The sequence below is a fragment of the Hypanus sabinus genome, chromosome 7, assembly GCF_030144855.1.
Source record: "Hypanus sabinus isolate sHypSab1 chromosome 7, sHypSab1.hap1, whole genome shotgun sequence".
NCBI classification, from domain to species: Eukaryota; Metazoa; Chordata; class Chondrichthyes; order Myliobatiformes; family Dasyatidae; genus Hypanus; species Hypanus sabinus.
In genome coordinates, this window is record NC_082712.1 from 144,202,381 (window position 1) to 144,222,184 (window position 19,804).

General features: G+C 41.8%; 1 protein-coding gene across 1 annotated transcript in view; it reads left to right on the top strand.

Annotated features, from left to right (window-relative positions):
• Positions 1-19,804, top strand: part of swap70b (switching B cell complex subunit SWAP70b) — a 123,638-nt gene that overhangs the window by 76,197 nt on the left and 27,637 nt on the right. Inside the window, exons 6-7 of the mRNA XM_059975877.1 lie at positions 3,095-3,203; positions 9,349-9,530. Of these exons, the coding sequence (XP_059831860.1) occupies positions 3,095-3,203; positions 9,349-9,530 (291 nt within the window). The remainder of the gene's footprint in view (positions 1-3,094; positions 3,204-9,348; positions 9,531-19,804) is intronic.

Sequence of the window (19,804 nt, forward strand, 5' to 3'; positions counted from 1 at the left end):
GTGGAAATTAACCTTTAACATTATTATTGCCAAGTACACAAAAAAAGGAGCAGTAGGTGGAGCTTCATACAGCTTTCATGCTCACAGAACTTCTTAAAGAGATACTTCCTCTAAAAACAGAAGAGTTCCTGCAAATTCATTTCAGATTAAATTACACAAAATCTTTCATCACATCCTGTTCGCTAGACTTCCTAACAGTTGAGATTCAATAAGCTGTGAGCAGCCTTCTCCTTTTCTCTCTGTCTCACAGCTAAGAACACCCACCAGTGCCTCTACTTCCTCAGGACACCAGCGAAATTTGGCATGTCCCCTTTGACCTTCGTCACCTTTAATCAATACAGCACAGAAAGCATCCCGTCTGCTTGGTATGGTAACAGCTCTGTCTGTGGCCGCAAGGAACTGCAGAATGTTGTGGACACAGCTCAGCACTTTATAGAAACCAGGCTTCCCTCCACTGGCTGACTATTCTTCTCACTACCTCAGTAAAGCAACCAGCATAATTAAAGAATCCACCAGCCCGACATTCTCTCTTCTCCTGCCTCCCACTGGGCAAAAGATAGAAAAATGCCTGAAAGGACTGTTATAGAAATATTGAGTGATTCCCTAGTATGATAGGGTGGAGTCCTGACTTCACTGTTCATCTAGCTGTGACTTTGCAGCTAATTGTCTACCTGCATGACACTACACTTTCTCTGTACTGTAACACTTAATTCTGCACAATGTTTCCATGATGCACTGTTGTAATGAATTTTATGGACAGTGTGCAAGACAAGATTTTCCACTGTGTCTCGGCACCTGTGAGAGAAATAAACCAATTTATCAATTGAAAGTATGATCATGCACACTTCAATGAGAATTTTCATCTTTAAGCCTTTAAAGGTTGACTATATATCAAAAAATACTTTTTGAAACAGTTTGAAATCATAGTTTGGTAATCAGACATCTAAATGTAGGTTTCTGTTGTCAAGTTTATGGTTGTGCACAAGTATGGTGAGGTATGGGAACCGCGAGAAGCTTGTTTGAAGCAGCGTCAATGGCAGGTAGGTGCAGACAGCATAATTATACAAAAACACACAAAGAAGCGTGCAAGAGGTGGTTGGTAGTGTTCCACTGCTGAGGTAGGATTATGTTTGTGCAAATCAGGCCTTGCACAACCCTAATTGATGGCTTTAGAAAAGTAGCTGTTTATAAATTTGGTGGGTGGGTCTTTCGGCTTCCTGCCCGATGGCAACAGTGAGAAGAGACCCATAGAGTGGAGATTCTTGATGCAGTACCTCCTGTAGATGCTGTTATTCTTAGGTAAGGTTGTGTCCATGATCAACTGGGCTGTGTTCATGGTTCTCTGCATTCTCTTGCAGTCCTGTGCATTGGAGTTTCAGTACCAGACCCTGATACAACCAATCTGGATACTTCTAGTAGCACACCTGTAGAGGTTCTTTGGAGTATTTGCTGGCATGTCAAATCTCTTCAAGGTTCTAAGAAAATAGAGGACCTTGCATGCCGCCTTTGTGATTGCATCTGGGTCCAGGATAGGTGATGCTAACACCCAAGAATTTTCGGCCCGAAACGTCGTCACTACCTCCTCCCATAGATGCTGTCTGGCCTGCTGAGTTCTGCCAGAATGTTGTGTTTTTACCCAAGTACTTAAAGCTGTTTCATCCCTCCACCTCTGATCTGCCAATGAGAACTGGCATGTGGTCTCCCGAAGTCAATAACTAACTCCTTGGTTTTATTAATGCTGTGTGTGAGGTTGTTATTGTGGCACCACTCAACAAAATATTCTATCTGACTCTCGTATGCTGCCTTATCACCACCTGTGATTTGGCTGTTGACAGCAGTGTCAGTGATGAACTTGGAGGTGGTATTACAGCTATGCTCAGCCGCATTATTGTGGATGTAATGAGAGAAGAGTAGGGTGCAAAGCACGCAGCCTTAAGGTGCACCTGTGTTGTAATCAATCTGTGCTAATTGAGGTTTGTTGATGAGGAAGACTGGGATCCAGTGGTAAAGGGAGGTACAGAGGCCCAGAACTTGCAGCTTGATGATAAGTTTAAAGGGGGCTATAGTATTGAATGCGGACCTGTAGTCGATGAGTTCTTGTTGTCCAGACGGTACGGAACAGAATGAAGAGCAAGTACAGTAGCACCTTTTGTTACCAATTGTGACAACAGGCATTTTAAAGGAGGTCCAGGCCATTTCTGAGGCTGGAGTTGATTCATGTCCTAACCAACCTCTCGAAACCCTTCACTGCAGTGGACGTAAGCCCTACCGGGTAAGAGTCACTGGACAGGTCTTGGGCACTGGTACTATAGATACCCTCATGAAGCAGGCAGGAGGCTCAGATTACAGAAATTGGTTGAAGACTTCTTTGAATGCTCTGGTCAGCTGGTTCGACATTGGGTAAGGTATGATACCTAGGCCTGGTGCTTTTCGTGGCTTTGTTTTCCCTGCATCTCCACCAGTAAGGCAGCAGATGATATATAAAGTCCACTGGTTTTTCTCTGGAGGCTGCTTGTATGTGACTCATAGCATTGTGCTGTTTCTAATACCCCAAGTGTTAGTTGAAATGTATTAATGTTTCATTGAAGGTTTGTTCCTGATAATATGAACTCTAAGGTAAATTAATAATATGGTGTTTGTTGTCGGTGAATGTATGTTCACTGGAGCTATTATAAATTATAGGGAGTTCCCAGGTTATGGAAGTCTGACTTTACACAAACATTCCCATGAAGTTTTGAAGTTAGTAATAAGAATAAGAGAATGCCTTGTGGTATTCATTAATAATGAATGCAGTAGGTATTTCATTAGTCTAATTATATGTAGTGTTCAGTTGATTATTCAATGATTTGCAAATAAATTCCAGTATGTACACTTAGACTGGCTACATATTGTAGGTTGCTACAGAAAATAGATGTTTATGGAGAAATCAGCTCATAAAGACTTAATTACAGAACCCTGACATAACCTGGGGGCTACCTGTAAAACACCAGGAGTTGTAGTCTGTTTTGGAATTAACATGTGATGATGGCAAAATTAATGCAAATTTGTCAAAAGATTGATTACCTTGTAAAATTATATATTATTTCTACTGCAGTCCCTACCAGATAAAGATGGAAGGAAATGCCTCTTGCTGATAAAAAGTTCTGACAGGAGTTTTGAGATCAGTGCATCCGACAAAAAAAAGAAGCAAGAATGGATCCAAGGTAAGGGCTATTTTTTATGCCATATCTTTGCTGTTGGTGGTGTTAAGTTTACAAATGTCACCACTTGCAAGCCTCATCAACATCATTCTTCTTCTGGATCATGACCCCAGTCTAGTTCCATTGCAGTTATTCAACCATCCACTCTGCTGAAGAAGCATTTTTGGGCCAGCTATTCAGAACAATTTTCTGATGAGCTGAGGAGTAGGCAACTGTACTTCCTTCCTCTTCTCAGTTGTTTCACTTCATTTTGGTGTCTGTAGGCCAAATATTAATTTACTCGCTCACTTTATTCTGTAGCACTTTGCTTGATCACTATTTTCTCTTTCCTTTTTAAAAACAACCAGCAGCTTATTGTTCATCCTCTGTGAATGAACTGACCTTTGAAAGTCCAGTCTGGCTTCCTTAAAGTACTTGAATTGCACTTGGGGACTGAAGGGGAAGAGCAAAAGCTGAAGAGGAATGGGGGAAGAAGGAGCTTGAGGCGTAAGCAGGTGTTAAAAGAGTTGAATGAAAAATGCAAAAGAAATAATATAATAAAATATGAGATGCACGGAAACAGAAACTTGCAGATAAAACAAAACTGAAGAGATAGTGAACTTGCGTAAAAAAATCTGCTGTGTGTTAAGGTGAGCAACTTGAAGGGAGAGCATCTATCCCGATGGCATCTTGTATTAAGAAAATAATACCAAAATTTGCTTTATTTTGTAAATATTTAATATTTTGCTACAAGAAGAAATTGTCATCCATTGCACAACGTAAGAGTTGGTGTTATGAATGAAGTTTGAACATAATGAATATATATTTATTGTATAGGATGTGACCATGTGTTCTGTTGGAACTGTTCTGTTCTATGTTGGGTAGAGATGATTTGAGTGTGATTTGAGTTACCATAGTTACTTGGTGGTGCTGTGGTTTAGTTGCCAAATGCAGAACCACAAGAGCTGGATCCATGGGTCCAAATTCACAGCAGTAGAATTTGAATTTGGTTAATTATTTGGAATTTGGGGGAGAAAAGAACTCTAATGATAACCATGAAAAAACATACAACTCACCAGTGGCTCTCTGGGGAGGAAACCTGGCAACTTGTAGCAGTTTGTCTTACAAGTGAGTTCAGACCAGTCCCTGTGGTTGACCATTAAATGCTTTCTAAAGTGGAGTCATAAACCACTCAGTTGTACCATGTTGATTAAATTAAAAAGAAATAAAGCTGGCGTTGATCTGGATAGCTATTTGAACACTGTAACATCACTCCAGTCCAGTCAGCCAGCCTTGCAGAGTTCTCAGAAGCATCCAAGTTCAGCCTAGTATTGTGGTTCTCTCAGAATAATATGTAGTAGTCATTACAATGCCTGCTAAACCCACCAGAGGTCATAATGCATTGGTATAATGTGGCAGAGTATAGTTCTCAGAGTCCTTAATATTGATTCAAGGACCCACAAAATCACATGTTGTCAAGTCAAACAGTGAATGTTAAAAGGGAACAGAATGTACTCTCGGTTACTTCAATACCTATTCCCAATAATGTTTGATACCACCACCACAGACTTAACTAGCTGAATCCTGAAGATACAGCTGCCAGACTAGATTCAGGGCAGGTCATGTGTGAATAAGCCTACAGAATGATATACCTTGAGGGTCTGTGTTTGGGCACCAACTTCTGACCATTTACTTAAACCGGTTGGCCCAGAGGACCAGATATCATGGTGGTTAAAGCAGGTGGGATTGGGAGAATGGAGGATGTAAACAGGCTTCAAAGGAAAATGGCAGGTTAAGTGAATGTGACAGGTGGAATATGATGTGGGAAACATGTAAAGTTATCCACTTTGCATCACATAGTAGAAAAGTTGGTTATTTATTGAGTGGTGATAGATTGGGTAGTGTTAGTGCCCTTGTACACAAGTCACTAAAAGACAAAATGCAGGGGCAGCAAGCCGTTAATGGATCAAATAGTTATTTGGCTTTCATTATGATGGTACTGACTTTTGGACAAAGCAAGCAGGGCATGGAGTACTGTGTAAAGTGTTGGTCTCCATATCTAGGGAGGGATAACAACAAGGGAGTACAGTGAAGATTCCCTTGGTTGGTTCCAGGAATGGTGGTTTTGTTATACGTGCTAGTGAGGCCAGGATTAGGAAGATTATACAGTTTAATACATGGCTAAGGAATTGGTGTAGGAGGGAGGTCATAAAAGTATGGACCATTGGACACACTTCCAGGGAAGGTGGGACCTGTATAGAAAGGGCTGTTTGCACCTGAACTAGAGGGGGACTAACATCCTAATGTTAAGGTTTGTTAATGCTGCACGGTGGGGTTTAAACTAGAGCTGCAGGGGATGGGAGCCAGAGTGTCAGAACAGTTACTGGAGAGGTTGTGGAGGTAGATATTGGTAAGCTCTCAGACAAAGTTAGGAATCCAAGGGTTGAGCATGGTGTGACAAATGTCCTGAGCTGCATATATTTCAATGCATGAAGTATCGTAGGAAAGGCGGGGTAATAGTGCTGAAGATGAGGTAGCTGGTTTACAAGCAGAGGCAATGGGTAGTGAGGAGAGGCTGTTGATAGGGCAAAATTGCAGTCAGTAGGATGAGTTGCAAAGTAAAAAGTGGACAAAATCGAAAAGGGTGAATTCAAGACTGAAGATGAATTTGAATGCATATAGTGTACGGAATAAGGTAGATGAATCTGTAGCCTGGTTACAAATTGGCATCTATGATGTTGTAGGCATCACTGAATCATGGCTGAAAGAAGATTATAGCTGGGAGCTTAATGTCCAAGGGTATGTACATTGTGTCAAAAGAACAGGCAGGAAGGCAGAGGGTGTGACATTGGTCTGTTGGGGGAAAAATGAAATCAAGTCATTAGAAAAAGTTGACATAGGGTCAGAAGGTGTTGAATCATTGGGGAGAGAGCTAAGGAACTGCAGGGGTAAAAGGACCGCAAGGGGAGTTGTATACAGGCCTCCAAACAGTAGTAAGGATGTGGTCTACAAGTTACAATGGGAGATATGTTACAATAGTCATGGAGACTTCAATACTCAGGTAGATTGGGGAAATCAAGTTGGTGCTGGATTTCGGGGGGTGGGGGTGGTGAAGAGATTTCTAGAACGCTACAAGAGAGATGGTTTTTTAGAGCCACTCATGATTGAGCCCATTAGAGGATCAAATTTTCTGGATTGGGTGTTATGCAATGAACCAGAATTGATTGGAGAGCTTAAGGTATAAGAACCCTTAGTGGCAAGTGATCATAATATGATCAAATTCACCCTGAAATTTGAGAAGGAAAAGTTAAAATCAGATGTATCAGTGTTACAGTGGAGCAAAGGAAATTACAGAGGCATGAGAGAGGAGTTGGCCAGAAAGAATTGGAAAAGGTATGATGGCAGGGCAATTCAGAAGGCACAGGATATATACATACCAAAGAGGGAAGAAGTTTTCTAAAGGAAAGATGGCAGAATCGCGGCTGACAAGAGAAGTCAAAACCAATATAAAAGCCAAAGAGAGGGCATATAATTGAGCAAAAATCAGTGAGACATTAAGGAATTAGGAAGCTTTTAAAAACCAACAGGTGACTAAAAATGTCATTAAGAAGGTTAAGATAGAATATGAAAGTAAGCTAGTCAATAATATTAAAGAGGATACGTAAAGTTTCTACAGATACATAAAGTATAAAGGAGAAGCAAGAGTGGATATCGGACTGCTGGAAAACGATGCTGGAGAGTAGAAATGGAGGATGAGGAAATAGCGGATGAACTGATTAAGTACTTTGCATTAGTGTTCACTGTGAAAGACACTAGCAGTATGGTGGAAGTTCCAGGTGTCAGGGGGCATGAAGTGTGTGAAGTTACCATAACTAGAGAGAAGGTTCTTGGGAAACTGAAAGGTTGGAAGATAGATAAATCATCTGGCATTTTCAAGGATAAATAAGAATGAATAATAAATGATGGTCTTGCCATGATGCCCAGATCCCAATAATGAATAAAATGAAACCTAAGAAAAGGCCATCTCCAGCGGGATCCCACCACCAGGCACATCTTTCCCCCCTCCCACTTTCTGCTTTTCACAGGGATCGCTCCCTATGTGACGCCCTTGTCCATTTGTCCCTCCCCACTGATCTCCTTCCTGGCACTTATCCTTGCAAGCAGAACAAGTGCTACACCTGCCCTTACACCTCCTCCCTCACTACCATTCAGGGCCCCAAGCAGTTTTTCCAGTGAGGCAACTCTTCACCTGTGAAGAGTCATTTTCTGTATCCAATGTTCTAGGTGTGGCCCTTGTACCCCTTGTGTTTCTTCCCCCCCTCCCCCCATCCTCTTACTCTGACTCCTTATCTCTTTTTTCACAATCCTGATGAAGGGTCTTGGCCCGAAAAGTCCACTGTTTGGGGCCTTTCCAGATGAGGCGACACTTCACCAGTGAGGCTGTTGGGGTGTCATCTACTGTGTTCAGTGCCCCCCGTGTGCCCTCTTGTATATCGGTGAGACCTGACATAGATTGGGGGACTGCTTCACCAAGCATTTACACTCCGTCCGCCAGAACAAGTGGGATCTCCCAGTGGCCACCCATTTTAATTTCACTTCCCATTCCCATTCCAATATGTCCATCCATGTCCTCCTCCACTGTCAGGATAAGGCAACACTTAGGTTGGAGGAACAACACCTTATATTCTGTTTGGGTAGCCTCCAACATGATGGCATGAACATCGATTTCTGAAACTTCCAGTGATGCCTCCCCTCAATCCCCCTTCACCATTTCCCATTGTTCCAATAATGTGACCACATGGGAATTTGATGCCAGTAGACTTGGCAGCTTTATGTTAGGTCTGTTATTGGCTATTAAATTTCTATGAGCTAACCCTAACCTGATTCACCAAGTACACACTCCAAACTCACTTTGAACTGCTTTATATTTTCTGTTTTTATGATTCTTTCTGTTCCTGAGGTTGTTAGTTATGGCTAAATTGACAGGAATGGTACATGGATGCTACGAGTATGGAGGGATACAATCCCGGTGCAGGTCAATGGGAATAGACTTTAAATTGTTTGACATGGGCTAGGCCAAATGGCCTGTTTCAGACAGACAGACAGACAGACATACTTTATTGATCCTGAGGGAAACTGGGTTTCGTTACAGTCACACCAACCAAGAATAGTGTAGAAATATAGCAATATAAAACCATAAATAATTAAATAATAATAAGTTAATCATGCCAAGTGGAAATAAGTCCAGGACCAGCTTATTGGCTCAGGGTGTCTGACAGAGTTGTAAAATTTGATGGCCACAGGTAGGAATGACTTCCTATGATGCTCAGTGTTACATTTTGGTGGAATGAGTGTCTGGCTGAATGTATTCCTGTGCCTAACCACTACGTTATGGAGTGGATGGGAGTCATTGTCCAAGATGGCATGCAACTTGGACAGCATCCTCTTTTCAGACACCACCGTCAGAGAGTCCAGTTCCACCCCCACAACATCACTGACCTTACGAATGAGTGTGTTGATTCTGTTGGTGTCTGCTACCCTCAGCCTGCTGCCCCAGTACACAACCACAAACGTGACAGCACTGGTCACCACAGCCTTGTAGAACATCCTCAGCATCATCCGGCAGATGTTAAAGGACCTCAGTCTCCTCAGGACGTAGAGACGGCTCTGACCCTTCTTGAAGACAGCCTCAGTGTTCTTTGACCAGTCCAGTTTATTGTCAATTCGTATCCCCAGGTATTTGTAATCCTCCACCCTGTCCACACTGACCGCTTGGATGGAAACAGGGTTTCTGTGCTGTACTTTTCTATGAATATGAATTGTAAAAAGAAATCCAGTTAACATTTGTTCTTTTAGGTTAATAGACTTTGGTAGCACCATTACTAACTTAAGGATACAACTTGTTATGCTAGTGTGGTGTCATACAGGATTTAAAGAGCTATAAGCTCCATTCTGGGAATACATTTTCAAGCAATAGAAATCTGTTGATCATATGGTTTCTACACTCTGATCATACATATTCACCTTGGGGACTGGCATATAATGGAAGACTAATTCATGGAGATGAGGACCAGGCAGTAGAGGCTTTGATTTTTTAAATATATATATATATATTTATATAATCCCTGCTACATCCAGCCTTGTCTTCTCTTTCTGACCTTGTGAATAGCTATTCAAACAACCATCAACCTACTGAAGGGTGAAAAGCTTCCTCCACACATAGAAGGACGTCAAAAACGGCGAGAGCTGCGGCAGAAACAACAAGCAGAGCAGGAAGAGATAGCACAGAGAATGAAAGAACTGCAGCTAGCAAATGAAGACAAGCAACAGGAGTTGGAAAAAATGCGTAAGGTAAGGACAACTTGATCCAAGCCATTGACAGATGAGAATTCACAGTGGTGCTAGAAAGTTTGTGAACCCTGTACAATTTTCTCTATTTCTGCATAAATATGACCTAAAATGTGATCAGATCTTAATGTAAGTCCTAAACCTAGATAAAGAGAACCCAATTAAATAAATAACACCAAAACACTACTCTAATTCATTTATTTATTGAGAAAAGTTATCCAACATTACATGTATTTGTTGGAAAGCATATGTGAACCTTTGCTTTCTATAACTGATATGACCCCCTTGTACAGCAATAATTTCAACCAAGCGTTTCTGATAACTGTTGATCAGTCCTGCTCGTCAGCTTGGAGGAATTTTAGGCCATTCCTCCTGGGATGTCAGTGGGCTTCCTTGCATGAACCACTTGCTTCAGGTCCTTCCAGAACATTTCTATAGGATTAAGCTCAGGACTTTGCCTCACCATTCTAAACCACAAATGTTCTTCTTTTTAAACCATTCTGTTGTTGATTTACTCTTCTTTTGGATCATTGTCTTGTTGCATTACCTGACCTCTATTAAGATTCAGGTGATGGACTGCTACCCTGACATTCTCCTGTAAGGTGTCTTGATATAATTTTGAATTCATTGTTCCCTCAACAATTGCAAGCTGTCCAGGCCCTGAGACAGTGAAGTAGCCCCAAACCATGATGCTCCCTCCACCATGCTTCACAGTTGGGATGAGGTTTTGGTGTTGGTGTGTGGTGCTCTTCTTCCTCCAAACATTTCTGCCAAGAAGTTAAACTTTTGTCTTATCTGTCCAAAGAGCATTGTCCCAGAAGAATATCCAGGTGGTATTTTGCAAACTTGAGTTGGACAGCAATGTTTTTTTTTTGGAGAGCAGTGGTTTCCTTCATGGTGTCTTTCCATGAACACCATTCTTGTTCAGTAATTTTCCTATAGTGGACACATGAACAGAGAATTTAGCAAGTTCTAGAAATTCCTGCAGGTCTTTTGCTGTTACCCTTGGGTTCTTTTTCACCTCCTTCAGCATTGTACATTGTGTTCTTGGTGTGATCATTGCAGGGTGCCCCCTCCTTGGGAGACTAGCAACAGTGTGGAGTTTTCTCCATTTGTAGACGGATGAGCATTTAGGTCTTTAGAAATGCTTCTGCAGCCTTTTCCAGCTTCATTCATCTCTACAATTCTTCTAAGGTCTTCTGAAAGTTGTTTTGATCGAGGTGTGATGCACATAAACAAATCTTTCTTGAGAAGAGCAGGTTCGCTCAGTAACCTGACTTTGTGTACTTTTTTTATAGGGCAGAATTTATAGGTCTACACTCCACACCTCCAAGCTCATCTCATTGATTGGAACATCTGACACCAAATAGCTTTTGTAGAAGGCAGTATCCCAGAGGATTACATACGTTATCCAACAGATTCACCACTCTCTAGGAAAAGCAGTTCTACCTTATCTCCGTCCTAAATCTGCTCCCCCGAATCTTGATGCTATGTCCCCTAGTTCTAGTCTCACCTAGCAGTGGAAACAACTTTTTTGCCTGTATCTTATCTGTCCCTTTCATAATTTCTATGTTTCTATAATATCTCCTTTTATTCTTCTCATATATAAGGACAAAACAGATGCAGAACTCTTGTGACATTTCTTCACTCTCACATTGGAAACTGGAAGGTTCGTTTTGATAACTCTCAAGCAGTTAAATAGTTTGTTTTTCCCATAAGCCAGTTCCTTTTATTTCATATTGAAAAGCAAGTGATAAATCAGTTTTTAGATGGGTTTGAGAATATGTGATTTAAAAATGCTCAGAGAAACAGAATGGTAGAACTGCTTTCACTGATTTTTTTGTGTCCTCTCTAATTTTAATCACTTAAGATTCTGTGAGTTATTTACAAACATGGATGTGTTGTAAGAGTTTGTTTTCAACATCAGTCATAGCTCTCTAATGCACTTGAAATACTCTTTTCAGGCATAGCATGCCTTTTAAAATTTATTTCTTCCCAACTTGAATTCTCCATCCATGGCCTCCTCCACTGTTGAGATAAGGCCACACTTAGGTTGGAGGAACAACACCTCATATTCCGTTTGGGTAGCCTCCAACCTGATGGCATGAACTTCGATTTCCCAAACTTCCAGTAATGCCCCCCCTCCTCTTTACCATTTCCCATCCCCTTGTCCCTCTCTCATTTTATCTCCTTCCTGCCCATTGCCTCCCTCTGGTGCTCCCCCCACTCTTTTTTCTTTCTACTATGGCCTTCTGTCTCTTTCACCAATCAACTTCCTAGCTCTTTGCTTCATCTCCCCTCTCCAAGTTTCACCCATTGCCTGGTGCTTCTCTCTCCTCTCCCCTCACCTTTCAAATCTACTCCTCAGCTTTTTATTCTCCAGTACTGCCAAACTCGAAACGTCAACTTACTCTTGTCCATCGATGCTGCCTGGCCTGCTGAGTTCCTCCAGCATTTTGTGTGTGTTGCTCAGATTTCCAGCATCTGTGGATGTTCTCTTGGTTTTGAATTTTAAACCCGTGGATAATTTTTGTCTTGAAAAATGCCAAGTCTGTCTTGAGACTACATGGTCGTTGCAGATTACCTGGTCAGTTTGCGCAATCAGACAATTTTGTTTCTTAATCGTAAAAAGGGCTGTGTCTAGGATTCTTCCCCCCCAACACTTTTCCCCCCCTTTACATGGGCTGGAATTTATTAGATGCATTTTAGTAATTACTCCTGAATGCTAGTATCCACCAGCTTCACAGAGCAACAGGCAAACTTGGAATTTTGGTGAATACACAGATATTTTGATAGAAATTGTGCTTTTTAAAAGTAAGATGCAGAGCCAGTTGTAGTTTACATATTCAATAGAGAGAGATACTACACATCTCAGGATTCAGGGCTCCTCAGAGGTAAACCTGAATTTTGGATAGGTAAGTGGAACAGCTAAAAAGAGGGTAGTTGGGAAATTAGACTGAGGGAGGGGAAACAGTGGCGACAGAGACTCATTGCTTTCTTAAAGGTTGTCACTCTGTTGACAGTGTGAAGAAACTGAAGAGAAAAAGTTATTTTTCTAAAGGGTACCTAGACAGAAAATGTCAAGTCAGTCTTGTTTCATTTTTGGACTTCTTGAGAAGATGTAATTGAGGGTCACTATTAGTTTTGTTTAATCGTTTAACTTTCTAGCATACCAAATTGATCATTCACTGCTACCTTCATTCCCAGATCTGAATGGTGAATGCTAGATATTCTCACCAGTTCAGTTCATCACCCTGAAACACTAAACACATTTATCTCTCACAACATTGCCTGGTTTTGAAGGTTTTTTTTTCACACTTTCTGTTTTAATTATGAGTTTCCAATGGAAACATTTTTTTTTGCTTTTCGATAAATTATGATTACAGCTACTTAGAAGCTTTGCCTTTGGATAATCTATCTCTTGAAGGGGAAAAAGACAACATCAAGATCCGAATATACATCTGTTTTCGATTTCTCCTATTTAGTTGCCTGTTTACCTGGTGTTAGAAACCACTTTGCAAGAAATATCAATTTTGTGCTTTATGTGCCAGTACTTTCAAACATTCATGAAAGCCTTTTCATGCTTTCATTACGTTTATCAGTTTTGTTTGTGGACAAGGTTCAAAAACTTGAACTGAAGCCAGTGGTAGGATGTCTGATCTCACTTGTTTGGAATGCGATTCTCCTTGTATTTTTTTCGGAATATACATGACTGCAAACAATGAAACTTCATATTCTTTCTTTGAGCTTCCTTTGTAAAGGAATTATTTTGTAAATTTGGGCTACAGATTATTGTTTACTTTGTTCCCCCACATATTTTCACGCACTCCACTCTGTATTTCCTCTTTACGCTCTTCAATCTGCTTGTTTTGTTTTTACTTCATTGTGCTCCCTCTTTGACCTTCCTGCTGTCTGATTATTCCTGAGTTGAACAGCAAGCTTATCGATGTGATATATGTTACAAAAAGTTGATGAAACTTTGAGATGCAGCTCACAGTATGTCCTGAAAATCTGAATTGAAAGAGAATGCTAGAAATAGCAAAATATAAAAATAGAAGAGAAATGAGAATGGGTATAGGTCCGCTAGAAAATGAGGCAGGAGAAATAATAACGGAGGACAAGGAGATGGCTGATGAACTAAGTGAGTATTTTGCAGTATGACTGATGTTGTAGTGTGTGAAGGAAGAGAAGTGGGTGCAGTTACTATTACAAGAGAGAAAGTTGTCAAAAAAACCTAAAGGTACATAAGTCACCCAGACCAGATGAACTGCATCCTAGGGCTCTGAAAGAGGTAGCATTGGAGATTGTGGTGGCATTATAAATGATATTTCAGAAATCATTGGACTCTGGCATGGTGCCAGAGGACTGGAAAATTGCAAATGTCACTCCACTCTTTAAGAAAGGAGGAAGGCAGCAGAAAGGAAATTATAGACCAGTTAGCCTGACCTCAGTGGTTGGGAAGATGTTAGAGTCAATTGTTAAGGATGAGGTGATGGAGTATTTGATGACACAGGACAAGATAGTACAAAGTCAGCATGGTTTCCTTCAGGGGAAAACCCTACCTGATGAACCTGTTGGAATTCTTTGAGGAGATTGCAAGTAGGATAGATAAAGGGTGCAGTGCATGTTGTATATTTGGGCTTTCAGAAGGCCTTTGACAAGGTGCCACACATGAGGCTACTTACCAAGTTAAGAGCCCATGGTATTACAGGAAAGTTACTAACATGGTTAGAGCATTGGTAGGAGGCATCGAGTGGGAATAAAAGGATGCTTTCCTGGTTGGCTGCCAGTGGCTGGTGGTGTTCTGCAGGGGTTGGTTTTGGGACCACTTCTTTTTATGCTGTTTATAAATTATGTAGACAATGGAATAGATAGCTTTGTTGCCAATTTTGCAGATGATACGAAGATTGGTGGAGGGGCAGGTAGTGTTAAGGAAACAGGTAGGATGCAGTGGTATGCAGGATATAATGGTTTTGGATCTTCGCTAACTTAATAGGAGCAACTCATTATTTGTTGTTACTAGGTGATGATTAGGGCAGTAAAAGGATTCACTGGGAAAAAGTAACAGCTGAGAAATGGAAAGAGAAAGGCAGCCAGTCTTATTTCTGTCCTGAGCATTAGGTATTGCTTACCTGTATTTGTATCAATACTGGGATATTGAATAAAAGACCAAAATTAACTGGAGGATAGAAATACTGCCAAGCAATTTTAAATTACAGTGATACACTGGATTATATGAAGTATATCTTTAACTTGGTAATTAAGAAAACCTCCTTGCATTTTAAGCAATTGGAAAACTCTGCAGGTTCTCCCAACAGCCGAACAAATTCCCCTTTGAGTAGCTGAAGCATGCAGCGCTGGATTGGCTCTGTTTCATTTTCCCATCTTTGCCAAATTGATTTTTTTTTGCTCCTCAGCTCATTAGTTTTCAATTAAATTTACTACCTGGAATGTTTCAAATCAGATCGATTGATCAGAGGGCCAGTAGTGGACGAGAACTTGGTCCACATTGTTCAAGTGAAACCCCCGTGTATTGACTCTGTACTTCAGCATGCCATTGAGGTGCAAAAGACCAGCAAATCCCAGTTTGCTACAAAACCTTTGTGAGCTAGACTTCTGCTATGGCGAGAGTGGAGAAGCATTTCACAGATTTCATGATTCAAAGAAAAAAGGATCACTTGGTTTTTGTTTCAGATTTGACATCCAGTACAACCACAATTCAACTTGATTATGATTATTTACTTTAATGAGTACAAGAGCTTGCCAATGTTTACTATTTGAGTTAAAAATGTCCTGTGCCATAATGATGAGGGTTTGCTACTGAGGAGTGACTGATGTTTATAATGGGAATCAACACAGAGGCAAATATAGATGGCAGTTACAGAAACCTGAGTTTAACTCTAACCTCTGGTATTATCTGTGTGCAGTTCGCATATTCTCCCTGTGAGCGCGTGGGAAATCGGTTTCCTGCCATCTCGAAGAGACATAGAGGACTGCAACACAGAAGCAGGCACTTCGACCCATCCGGTCTGTGCTGGCCTAGTTTTCTGCCTTGTCCCGTCTACCTGCACGTGACAGGCAGGTTTGTCCACTATAGATTATCCTTGTCCCTGGTGTCGTCAGTGGTAGATCCTGGAGGAGTTGATGAGCATATGGAGAGAATTCAAATAAGATTAATGTTACATAAGTGTGTGCTTGGGAGTTGGCGTTAATTAGATAGTTAGTGCGTGCTTGGTTGTTGGTGTTTATTAGATAGTCAGTGTGAACTTGGTGGTCGGCGTGTACTCAGTGGTCTGTGTTTATCAGGTAGTTGGTGTGTACTCAGTGGTCTGTGTTTATCAGGTAGTTGGTGTGTACTCAGTGGTCTGTGTTTATCAGGTAGTTGGTGTGTACTCAGTGGTCTGTGTTTATCAGGTAGTTGGTGTGTACTCAGTGGTCTGTGTTTATCAGGTAGTTGGTGTTTACTCAGTGGTCTGTGTTTATTAGGTAGTCGGTGTGAACTCGGTAGTCTGTGTTTATTAGGTAGTTGGCGTGTACTCGGTGGTCTGTGTTTATCAGGTAGTTGGTGTGTACTCAGTGGTGGGTGTTTATTAGGTAGTTGGTGTGTACTCAGTGGTCTGTGTTTATCAGGTAGTTGGTGTGTACTCAGTGGTCTGTGTTTATCAGGTAGTTGGTGTGTACTCAGTGGTCTGTGTTTATCAGGTAGTTGGTGTGTACTCAGTGGTCTGTGTTTATCAGGTAGTTGGTGTTTACTCAGTGGTCTGTGTTTATTAGGTAGTCGGTGTGAACTCGGTAGTCTGTGTTTATTAGGTAGTTGGCGTGTACTCGGTGGTCTGTGTTTATCAGGTAGTTGGCGTGTACTCAGTGGTGGGTGTTTATTAGGTAGTTGGTGTGTACTCAGTGGTCTGTGTTTATCAGGTAGTTGGTGTGTACTCAGTGGTCTGTGTTTATCAGGTAGTTGGTGTGTACTCAGTGGTCTGTGTTTATTAGGTAGTTGGTGTTTACTCAGTGGTCTGTGTTTATTAGGTAGTCGGTGTGAACTCGGTAGTCTGTGTTTATTAGGTAGTTGAAGTGTACTCGGTGGTCTGTGTTTATCAGGTAGTTGGTGTGTACTCAGTGGTGGGTGTTTATTAGGTAGTTGGTGTGTACTCGGTGGTCTGTGTTTATTAGGTAGTTGGCGTGTACTCAGTGGTCAGTGTTTATTAGGTAGTTGGCGTGTACTCAGTGGTCTGTGTTTATTAGGTAGTTGGCGTGTACTCAGTGGTGGGTGTTTATTAGGTAGTTGGTGTGTACACGGTAGTCTGTGTTTATCAGGTAGTTGGTGTGTACACAGTGGTCGGTGTTTATTAGGTAGTTGGCGTGTACTCAGTGGTGGGTGTTTATTAGGTAGTTGGTGTGTACACGGTAGTCTGTGTTTATTAGGTAGTTGGTGTGTACACGGTAGTCTGTGTTTATCAGGTAGTTGGTGTGAACTCAGTGGTGGGTGTTTATTAGGTAGTTGGTGTGTACTCGTTAGTTGGTGTTTATCAGGTAGTTGGTGTGTACTCGGTAGTGGGTGTTTATTAGGTAGTTGGTGTTTATCAGATTGTCGGTGTGAACTCGGTGGTCGGTGTTTACCAGGTAGTTGGTGTGAACTCGGTGGTGGGTGTTTATTAGGTAGTTGGTGTGTACTCGGTGGTCTGTGTTTATTAGGTAGTTGGTGTGTACACGGTAGTCTGTGTTTATTAGTTAGTTGGTGTGTACTCGGTGGTCAGTGTTTACCAGGTAGTTGGTGTGAACTCGGTGGTGGGTGTTTATTAGGTAGTTGGTGTGTACTCGGTGGTCTGTGTTTATTAGGTAGTTGGTGTGTACTCGGTGGTCTGTGTTTATTAGGTAGTTGGTGTGTACACGGTAGTCTGTGTTTATTAGTTAGTTGGTGTGTACTCGGTGGTCAGTGTTTATTAGGTAGTTGGCGTGTACTCAGTGGTCGGTGTTTATTAGGTAGTTGGTGTGTACTCGGTGGTGGGTGTTTATCAGGTAGTTGGTGTGTACTCGGTAGTCTGTGTTTATCAGGTAGTTGGTGTGAACTCGGTGGTCTGTGTTTATCAGGTAGTTGGTGTGAACTCGGTGGTCTGTGTTTACCAGGTAGTTGGTGTGTACTCAGTGGTGGGTGTTTATCAGGTAGTTGGTGTGTACACGGTAGTCTGTGTTTATTAGGTAGTTGGTGTGTACACGGTAGTCTGTGTTTATTAGGTAGTTGGTGTGTACTCGGTGGTCTGTGTTTATTAGGTAGTTGGCGTGTACTCAGTGGTCAGTGTTTATTTGGTAGTCGGTGTGTACTCGGTGGTTGGTGTTTATTAGATAGTCAGTGTGAACTTGGTTTTCGGCGTGTACTCAGCGGTCTATGTTTATTAGGTAGTTGGCGTGTACTCGGTGGTCTGTGTTTATCAGGTAGTTGGTGTGTACTCAGTGGTCGGTGTTTATCAGGTGGTGTGTACTCAGTGGTCTGTGTTTATCAGGTAGTTGGTGTGTACTCGGTGGTCGGTGTTTATTAGGTAGTTGGTGTGTACTCAGTGGTCAGTGTTTATTAGGTAGTTGGTGTGTACTCAGTGGTCTGTGTTTATTAGGTAGTTGGTGTGTACTCAGTGGTCTGTGTTTATTAGGTAGTTGGTGTGTACTCAGTGGTCTGTGTTTATTAGGTAGTTGGCGTATACTCAGTGGTCAGTGTTTATTTGGTAGTCGGTGTGTACTCGATGGTTGGTGTTTATTAGATAGTCAGTGTGAACTTGGTTTTCGGCGTGTACTCAGCGGTCTATGTTTATTAGGTAGTTGGCGTGTACTCGGTGGTCTGTGTTTATCAGGTAGTTGGTGTGTACTCAGTGGTCTGTGTTTATCAGGTAGTTGGTGTGTACTCGGTGGTCGGTGTTTATTAGGTAGTTGGTGTGTACTCAGTGGTCAGTGTTTATTAGGTAGTTGGTGTGTACTCAGTGGTCTGTGTTTATTAGGTAGTTGGTGTGTACTCAGTGGTCTGTGTTTATTAGGTAGTTGGTGTGTACTCGGTGGTCGGTGTTTATTAGGTAGTTGGTGTGTACTTGGTGGTCGGTGTTTATTAGGTAGTTGGTGTGTACTCGGTGGTCGGTGTTTATTAGGTAGGTGGTGTGTACTCGGTATTGGGTGTTTATTAGATAGTCGGTGTGTACTCGGTAGTCTGTGTTTATCAGGTAGTTGGTGTGTACTCGGTAGTGGGTGTTTATTAGATAGTCGGTGTGTACTCGGTAGTCTGTGTTTATCAGTTAGTTGGTGTGTACTCTGTGGTCGGTGTTTATTAGGTAGTTGGTGTGTACTCTGTGGTCGGTGTTTATTAGGTAGTTGGTGTGTACTCGGTAGTTGGTGTTTATCAGGTAGTTGGTGTGTACTAGGTAGTTGGTGTTTATTAGATAGTCGGTGTGTACTCGGTAGTCTGTGTTTATCAGGTAGTTGGTGTGAACTCGGTGGTCTGTGTTTATTAGGTAGTTGGTGTGTACTCGGTGGTCGGTGTTTATCAGGTAGTTGGTGTGTACTCGGTAGTCTGTGTTTATCAGGTAGTTGTTGTGAACTCGGTGGTCTGTGTTTATCAGGTAGTTGGTGTGAACTCGGTGGTCTGTGTTTATCAGGTAGTTGGTGTGTACTCAGTGGTGGGTGTTTATCAGGTAGTTGGTGTGTACTCGGTAGTCTGTGTTTATCAGGTAGTTGGTGTGAACTCGGTGGTCTGTGTTTATCAGGTAGTTGGTGTGAACTCGGTGGTCTGTGTTTACCAGGTAGTTGGTGTGTACTCAGTGGTGGGTGTTTATCAGGTAGTTGGTGTGTACACGGTAGTCTGTGTTTATTAGGTAGTTGGTGTGTACTCGGTGGTCAGTGTTTATTAGGTAGTTGGCGTGTACTCAGTGGTCAGTGTTTATTAGGTAGTTGGCGTGTACTCAGTGGTCAGTGTTTATTTGGTAGTCGGTGTGTACTCGGTGGTTGGTGTTTATTAGATAGTCAGTGTGAACTTGGTTTTCGGCGTGTACTCAGCGGTCTATGTTTATTAGGTAGTTGGCGTGTACTCGGTGGTCTGTGTTTATCAGGTAGTTGGTGTGTACTCAGTGGTCTGTGTTTATTAGGTAGTTGGTGTGTACTCAGTGGTCTGTGTTTATTAGGTAGTTGGTGTGTACTCAGTGGTCTGTGTTTATTAGGTAGTTGGTGTGTACTCGGTGGTCGGTGTTTATTAGGTAGTTGGTGTGTACTTGGTGGTCGGTGTTTATTAGGTAGTTGGTGTGTAC